The sequence below is a fragment of the Echeneis naucrates genome, chromosome 3 (genome assembly GCF_900963305.1).
Source record: "Echeneis naucrates chromosome 3, fEcheNa1.1, whole genome shotgun sequence".
NCBI lineage: Eukaryota > Metazoa > Chordata > Actinopteri > Carangiformes > Echeneidae > Echeneis > Echeneis naucrates.
The window spans coordinates 21421175-21429086 of record NC_042513.1 but is presented as its reverse complement, the minus strand read 5'-3'; the positions used below and the strand labels follow the sequence as shown (position 1 = coordinate 21429086).

The 7912-nt window shown below is 39.8% G+C and overlaps 1 protein-coding gene across 1 annotated transcript in view; it reads left to right on the top strand.

The window, feature by feature from the left end:
* Nucleotides 1-7912, top strand: part of ush2a (Usher syndrome 2A (autosomal recessive, mild)) — a 169802-nt gene that overhangs the window by 103836 nt on the left and 58054 nt on the right. The window contains exons 55-62 of the mRNA XM_029498572.1: nt 353-508; nt 1139-1302; nt 1492-1701; nt 4234-4436; nt 4526-4638; nt 5440-5668; nt 7159-7327; nt 7453-7674. Coding sequence (XP_029354432.1) covers nt 353-508; nt 1139-1302; nt 1492-1701; nt 4234-4436; nt 4526-4638; nt 5440-5668; nt 7159-7327; nt 7453-7674 — 1466 coding nt within the window. The remainder of the gene's footprint in view (nt 1-352; nt 509-1138; nt 1303-1491; nt 1702-4233; nt 4437-4525; nt 4639-5439; nt 5669-7158; nt 7328-7452; nt 7675-7912) is intronic.

Genomic DNA, 7912 nt, shown 5'->3' with positions numbered 1-7912 from the left:
TAAGCCCTTCTCTTCTGATTACAGCAAAAATTAGCATCACTGTGGGGAGAGGAAAACACAAACCCTGCAGAAAAAAAACAACAGAGGGAGGGGCATACAGAGGGAGGGAGGTAGGGCCGAGATGCAGTGAGTGCAAAAGAATAGAGATGATGAAAAACAGTAGAAGAGGAAATGAGTGATAAGGAGAAGGGTCGGTAAAAAGAGTGTGTGTGTGTGCGTGTATATACGTAGGCGTGTGTATTTTTATATGAGGGCACCATGCTCATATTGACGCATACATTAACGCGCTGTGTGGTAATGCATTCCTCAACATCCACCCATGTGTTTTCTTTTATTCAAAATTCCGTTTCAGATACAAATTGCTCAGACGTAAAACCCACCAGCCTCTGGCCATCTCCACGGTCCCCACAGTAACAGACACGTCCCCTCCCCCCTCTGAAGATCTCCATCGCTGGCTCCATGTTTACTCCGGCACCAAATTGTTCTACCAAGATAAAGGCCTAAGCAGGTGAGATTACTGAAATGAGCTCTAGAGCAAACGCCTGCGCTGCAGCAAACCGTGTGTGCAGAGCTGATCGGCGAGCTGCTGCTGATGTCGATCTTTTAATACCGCTCAAAGATACATTAAGCAAATAACCCAAAGAATTAAATTGTTTTTCACACAGCGTCCCCTAATCTCAGTTTGGCACTTGGTGGAAGCAGATTTTTATTTTTATTTTTTATTTTTTTCACATTATGCTTGCTAAACAGCTCTGGGTGTACTTATTTCGAGTTTGTGTCTCTACAGTGTTTTATTCAAGAAGTAAACTGACAAAAAATTTTAATGTGCCAGCACTTTTCACTTTGCACTTTTTTTAAGATGTCCAAGAAAAAAGTTCATGTATAAGTGATTAGTTGTTTCTTTTTAAAATGGATATTTAATAGCAAAAGTCACAGCAAAGAAACAGTCATGTTAAGTAACTTTAGAAGGAGCATATACAGTAGATAAAGACAGGTTAAAATGATGTTTCATCTTATCCTTCCATACTTCCATAACTCACATTTATTAATTCGATCAATGGAGGTGGAGCGTTCACCAGGAGCTTGTCTACAGATGCATTTGTTGCTTTTTTCTAAAGGAAATATTGTGTCTCACCAGATTTACTCGATATGAGTACCAGTTAGAGGTCCATAATGACGTGGGCTTCTCCTCAGGAGAGATTGCCACAGCGGTGACCATGGCAGGGGTTCCCCTCCACTCTCCATTGCTTTCTGCCCATGCTATCAATCACACCGCTGTAGTGGTCAACTGGACACAACCCTGTAAGTGTACTCTTTGGTCAGAAAGGTTGGAAACTCAAATTCGCTCTCACAAGGACAGACGAATGAGTACACTGATGAATGTTCTGTGGAGTTTGTTCTGTCACTTGCCAATTAGCAGAAAGTTAACTCTCATTTTGACTGTTCCCTCACTCTTATCCCTCTGCCTTCATGTCTTTATGTCTTTCTCAGCTTTGCAGGACCTGCAAGGAGAGGTGGAAAATTACTTCCTAACAATAGAATCTCGCAAGTCAAGCAAAATCCTTGTTTTACCCCCTAACATCAACAGCACAGTGATAGCTGACCTTTGGCCCAGTACATCATATACGTTGTCATTTCATGTGTCTAATGGAGCACATAATACAACTAAGGCAAGGGTTAATGTCACCACAGATGATGGAGGTATGTGGACATTCGTGGGATATTTGGTTAACCATCATATACATGTGAGTGTAGATATGCATATATGTGTACATGTCTAAAATATACAAAATGCATACATGTGAGACACATAATACATAAATTCAATACATCTTCCAGAGGAATTGAAGTTAACGTGCATTTCTCTCGTCTACACAGGAGATGTTAAACACATCATGTAGTAAGGCATGAAATCAATATAAAGTGTGTGTGAGGCAGATTTAAGGTGTTATAAAATGCTTGTTGGCATCGCACACAACCTGCACTCACAGCAATACACACAAGATGCACCTACCCATCAAAGGAAATGGGAAACATGACTGCCCCCATGTCTTTTGCAGGCATGTAATTACAGTAGCAATTACCTGGTCCTTCTTGTTCAAATGTAAAGCTTTCTCCAAAATACATAATACATCTCTTTTACTAAGCTTGAACAGCTTGAACGGTTCCAACATAAACTTTTAATATTTCTAAAATGAACAACTGAGTCGCTTTGCCAAAATATTAACTTTGAAAGAGTGCATTATGTGAAATATCAGCTCTTAGATCTACTAGTATTTCCTTTTTTAAACAGAGTCAGCTTTAATCGCACAGTCAACTGCCAGCAGGACTTTTCTTTCCATTTCCTCTTTAACTCTCGGCAATAATCTTTCAAAGCCTAAAGTTATGTCAGATGAAGCATATGCTGTCCGTTGTTTTCTTTCTTTCTGTTCCCTCTCAACTTCTCTGACAGTTTTTTCTCTGTCAGTGTAATCATATGTCAGAGGCCTCTCTCTTTCTCTCTAATCTGAGCAGTATAATAAAAAGTGCATTAAAAACATTAGAAAATCATTATGTGCTAAAGGCAAAGCACGGCTCGTTTAACTGAGAGGGCTCTGGAGGTAATTTCATTATTTTACAGCCATAAGAGTACACACACACACACACACACACACACACATACCAAGGCCAAATATATTTTAACTAATGCAGCTCAACCCCACCAACCATCCTAACATGGCCTCCAATCTATAGGGCAACGCTAACATCAGGACTAATTGGCAAGAAAAATGTGTGTGTATGAGTGAAAGAGGCTCGTGTTCAGTATTGCGTTTATAATGCCATCTTGCAGTAAATGAAATGTAGAGCAGTAGGTTGGGTTTAGGTAAGTGCATTGGCAGCAAATGAATTGGGTTAAATTCTCTTAGCTGAGTGCATTTTCACTTAGAATAATAGATGAAGTCTGTATGATTACCTGTCTCACACACCATCCCTCCCATTCACTACATTTGTTCTGTTTTTCACTTTTCTACTTTGAACTCTATTATCATTATTATCATTATTATTTAAATAATATGCAGTTGAATTAATAGCATTCTGTTATTTCTCACACACCCAGTCCATATACCTCTCCTAACATATTATTGCCTACTTATCCTCTATTTTTCAGATTTCTATGTTATCATACTATCCTGTCCCAGCACATTCTCTGTGGATGTGTTGGGACAGATTTTTTTTCAAGAGTGAAGTAAGGGAATTGAGCAAACTAAAGGATTGCACGTGCATTGAAAGTGAAACCCAGAGAGGGGATGGAAAGATTCACTCTTAACTATTAGATGGAGAAAAAAAGAATGAGTTTTTGGTGGTGGAAATGCACTCAGCTCTGAGAAGATTTTATTTAAAAAATAAAATGGTTACAACAGCAGTTATTTCAAGACATTCTTCAAGTTCTTTATACCGCTGATCCAAACATTTCCCACCTAAAATAGGGAGTTGGTGACAGAGGCAAAAAAAAAAAATACTTCTTTTTAAAAGGCAGATACCTCAAGCAGAAACTAGCTCAGGGCAGGTGGCCATCTGCTCTGTCTCACTGGGTGGAGGGAGAAAGGAAGGAAACAGCAAAGAGAGGAATGGAAAGGGAGATAGCACACTCGTTCATTTGCTTGAGAAAATAAACAAAAATGATGCAGATCATTTACAATTGGGTGTAAATGAGTTTAGTGAGGCAGACCTGCCAGTGATAAAATGGTAACTGATACAATGCCTGCAGTTGTGAAAGAATAAGTTAAGCAGAAATAGCAAGGGTAGACATCACAGATGGACCAGAGATGTTGTCTCTCAGGCTCGCTGTTGTGCTGCAAATAGAATCACACACTCTTTAGTCTTTCTGGACATCAGTCATGTTTACCTACCTCCGAAATGAGGGATGATTACAAGTGCTAAAGTGTGATGTCTGCAATGAAGTGCTGTGTTCACTGTCACTGTGTGAATATAGAAAACTTTGAAAGAGGCTTGAATAATATTTAGAAACAAGCCCAGAGTAAGAATGGTACACTTCTGTTTTGAAGTGAGTCTGGTCTAATGTTCACTAATACATCACTGTTTAAGGGTGTCTTCATATGTCGTTCAAATGTCAAAATTTACATGAGAGGTTTCATCAAGTGGGTGTTGTACATTATGGCAATGTACAAAGCTGTAAAATGTATTGTTCTTCCAGCATATAAAATTTTTGGGTTTCTGTGCTGCCATTCTCAGAGCCAAACGGGATGTCTGCCCCAGAGGTAGTTCCAGTAGATAGCAACACAGTTCGTGTGCTTTGGCTGCCTCCTCTACAGCCCAATGGAGCCATTACTGGTTACAGTATCTACATTAATGACCGTCTGTATGGCAGTGTAGACAACAGCTCTGGGTCTTTACTGCTGCAGGACCTGCTGCCTTTCACTGTCTACAACATACAGGTATGTATGCTAAGAAGCATGCACACCCATGTACAAACAAACGTCTGCATTATGTTTTATGTTTACTTGTCCTGGTGTGTGAATTTCAGGTGGAAGTATGTACGGTGTATGCATGTGTGAGAGGTAATGTTACCCAGACAACGACTGTGGAGGACCTGCCTGCCGACCTGGGAACCCCAAACATACAAATGATCAGTCCAAGGTAACGCAGAGATGAATGCACATACTTTTCCAGTTATCGTCACTTTCTGCATACTCACGCATCTCTCTCTTCTGAATAATAATATTTCTTACCTATTTTTAGCCTGTTGCCATTGTTCCAGGTTCATGAAATTTTATAGTCTTTGGTTTGACTGCAGCAATCGTTAATGTTTATCTTCAGCACAGAAGGTTGTTTTGCAGGTTTGACACAACAGAATCAATACAGCCAGCACTAACACACCAAATTGTTAGTGATTTGACAGGCCTGCATAAAAATGTTACTTTACTCAACATTTGTAATTTGTATATCAATAAAATATTACTACATTTATTTTTATTACACCATGACAGTTGTGCTGAAAAATCAGATTTATGTAAAGTTGCCTGACTGTATAATTTAAACAGATTATCTCAAAGTTACTTTTAAAAGCCTACAAAATTAATAAAATATGATGATAAACTGACATTTTGTTTGCGGTTAGGTAGATTTAATGACATTTAAAATGCTCTGCTATGCATGTTTGACCTAAGCCATAATGTTGCAAATCTTCAAGGTGCAAAGGAAGTGGTGATTTGTGGCTTTTTTTTTTTTTTTCTTCACTCCTGGAAGTTGTAACTGTGGGTGTTACTACACAGGTCTTTCCCTGCCAAAGATGTCAGAGATAAAACAGAGTAAAATCAATAGTGTGAAGTGCATAAAGATACACACACCCTGACACTGTAACTCAACTTCATCAAGCATTAGCCAGGCATGAATGCATGCGTGTGCATGAATGTGAGCCTCTCTCGCACTCTGCCACAGGATGGTGAGGTTGGACTGGTCCCCTCCAGGCAGGCCCAGTGGCATCATGCTGGGTTACGAGGTTTTACGACGGACCTTAAGACCATGTGCTGCTGGGTCAACGGGGGTCACATCCTCTGCGGGGAAAGAGTCAGAAGGTGCAGGTGGTTTCAGGTTCAGATGTTCCTACCTGCAGTGTCCTGTTAACCATGGTGTGTGTGGGACATCCTGCTTCAATCCCGACATCCAGGTGATTATGGGCTGGCCATTTTCTTCTTATTTAATTTGTCTTTTCTTTTTTTCTGCCTGTGCTCAGGTAAATGCACGGATCATGCTTCATTTTTTTAACAAAGTATGCAGCATGTGATGGTGATGTGCTGCTAAAATGATGTTCTTTTAAAAAGCTGCAAAACCCCCAAATTATGACTATTAACACATTTTGAGGGAATAGTTCTTCTCGCTTCTGCTCTGGCAGTTTTCTTTCGTCTGTCTACCAACCTTTTCACTTTGATGCAAGAGTCCTTTTTAACTAGAATTTGTCATTAATGATCGTTCAAGCCTTTGCTCTGCAACAAGTAAAACAAGACAGAGGTCCATGGTCTTTGCTTTGGCTACTGATCTGAAGTGGAGAGTAAATGCTGTTGTGTACTCCCTCGGGATATTAGCCCTCATCAGATCTCAAACATACTCACATAAGCAAGAAAAGGTACAAAGGGACCCACAGACAAATATACACTCACATTTCCTTTTCCAAGTACATGCTGTTTATGTGGGCTGCATGGCCATCCTCACTGATTCATTTCTCTAAACAGATTAACTTTTCATCTGCATTCACTTCCATCGTTGTGTCACTGAATGCCAGCCAAGTTGGCACAATGAAATCGCCTGCTCTATATTTGCTCCCCCAGCACCAAGTTGCACAAACAACTTGTATAAATGTAATACGTGCATGTCTATGTAAGTTGTCTATGTGGACATGTTTAGATGAAGCCCATGAAAACCCACACTCATAAACCTTGGAAAAAATCCCTGTACATCAATAAAAAGCAGTCAATCCTCCATTACATTATGCATAAGTTTAAAACACAAAAGAGACATGTTTGATATACACACTGTTTCCTTTAAAGGTTAATTAAGGAGTATTTGTCATGTCCTGGATGAAATAATATATGCTCAGAGATTTACGCTCTTCAGAGTCCCATAAATTTGCAAAGAACCTGTGTTTAATTAGTGTTTGGCCTTTGTAATAAGCACACAGTGTATTGGCCCTTTGTGTTAATACAAAACAAAAGGTCTTATGTTTATGTTCAGGACAACCATTAGTAATGCCATTAATAGCAAAAGTTACAAAGTATGATCAAAAACGGGCCTGTGAGTACACACCTACAAGTCTATCATGATGGAGAAGCCAAATTGTTGTGTATGGTACGTATTTCTGTACTTAAAGTGAGTTTTGTGGAAAGTGGAACTTTGTCAAGTTACTTTTAATGCCTTCTCATCATTCATTTTATTTCACAATCTGTTCCTTTGTTTGGTTTTGATTCTGTTCTCTGCACACTCTCTCCTGTGTGTGCATCTATACGTATTGTTTGTTTTTCTCTGCTGTATATAGTGTTCTTTCTTTAATTTCTAATTATATTACATTTTTTTTGTTTCTATTCTGTCTGTACAGAGCTGTGGTAAAAAACTTCCCCAAGTGGGATCAATAAAGTCTCGTCTTATCTTATTTATGCAAACTAGGTGTGCTGCAGTGGACTAGTGTACACTAATAAGCCACGCCATCATTGCTGTGAGAGCAGTTACCTCAGTTTCAATAAGTCCTCCAACCCTGTTTGTTGCAATGGCAAACTGCTGCCAGCACTCCCTGAGCACCGATGCTGTGGAGGATACTATGTCCATGTAAAATCCGGTGAGTTTCACATTACTTTAAATGTTTGTGTTGACGTGGATCTGCTCTTTTCTCCTTTACCTGAGTTCATCCTTGTCCTTGTTGTTCTAGTTCTACATTTTAATCAGCCGTCCTTGTCTTTGTAGATGAATACTGCTGTCCTGACCACTCACAGGGCCGGGTCTCAGTGGGGCTAGGTGACAGCTGCTGTGGGGGGGTTCCTTACGCCATGAAAAGTGGCCAGCTCTGCTGTGGTAGGAGCCTTCATGATGGCTATGGGGTCCAGTGCTGTGGAGGCAGGCTTGTCGAGGATACACTGGTGTGCTGTGGTGATGCTGAGACGGGGGAAGTATATACACAGACCGCAGGTAAGTGAAAAAAACTGAAACATAAAGTACTGCTGCTGCAATAATTATTATATATATATATATATATATTTTTATGTTGGGCAGGGGTCAACAATGAAAGCAAATGGATGTTTGATGGCCAGCTGCATTTTGCTTTTGGCCTAGACAAGATCCTTCATTGTGAAGTCTATCCAACGAAACGGCCATTCATTAAAAAGTATTAGTTACTCTTCCCCAAAAAGGGATTTATGAGCGTTTT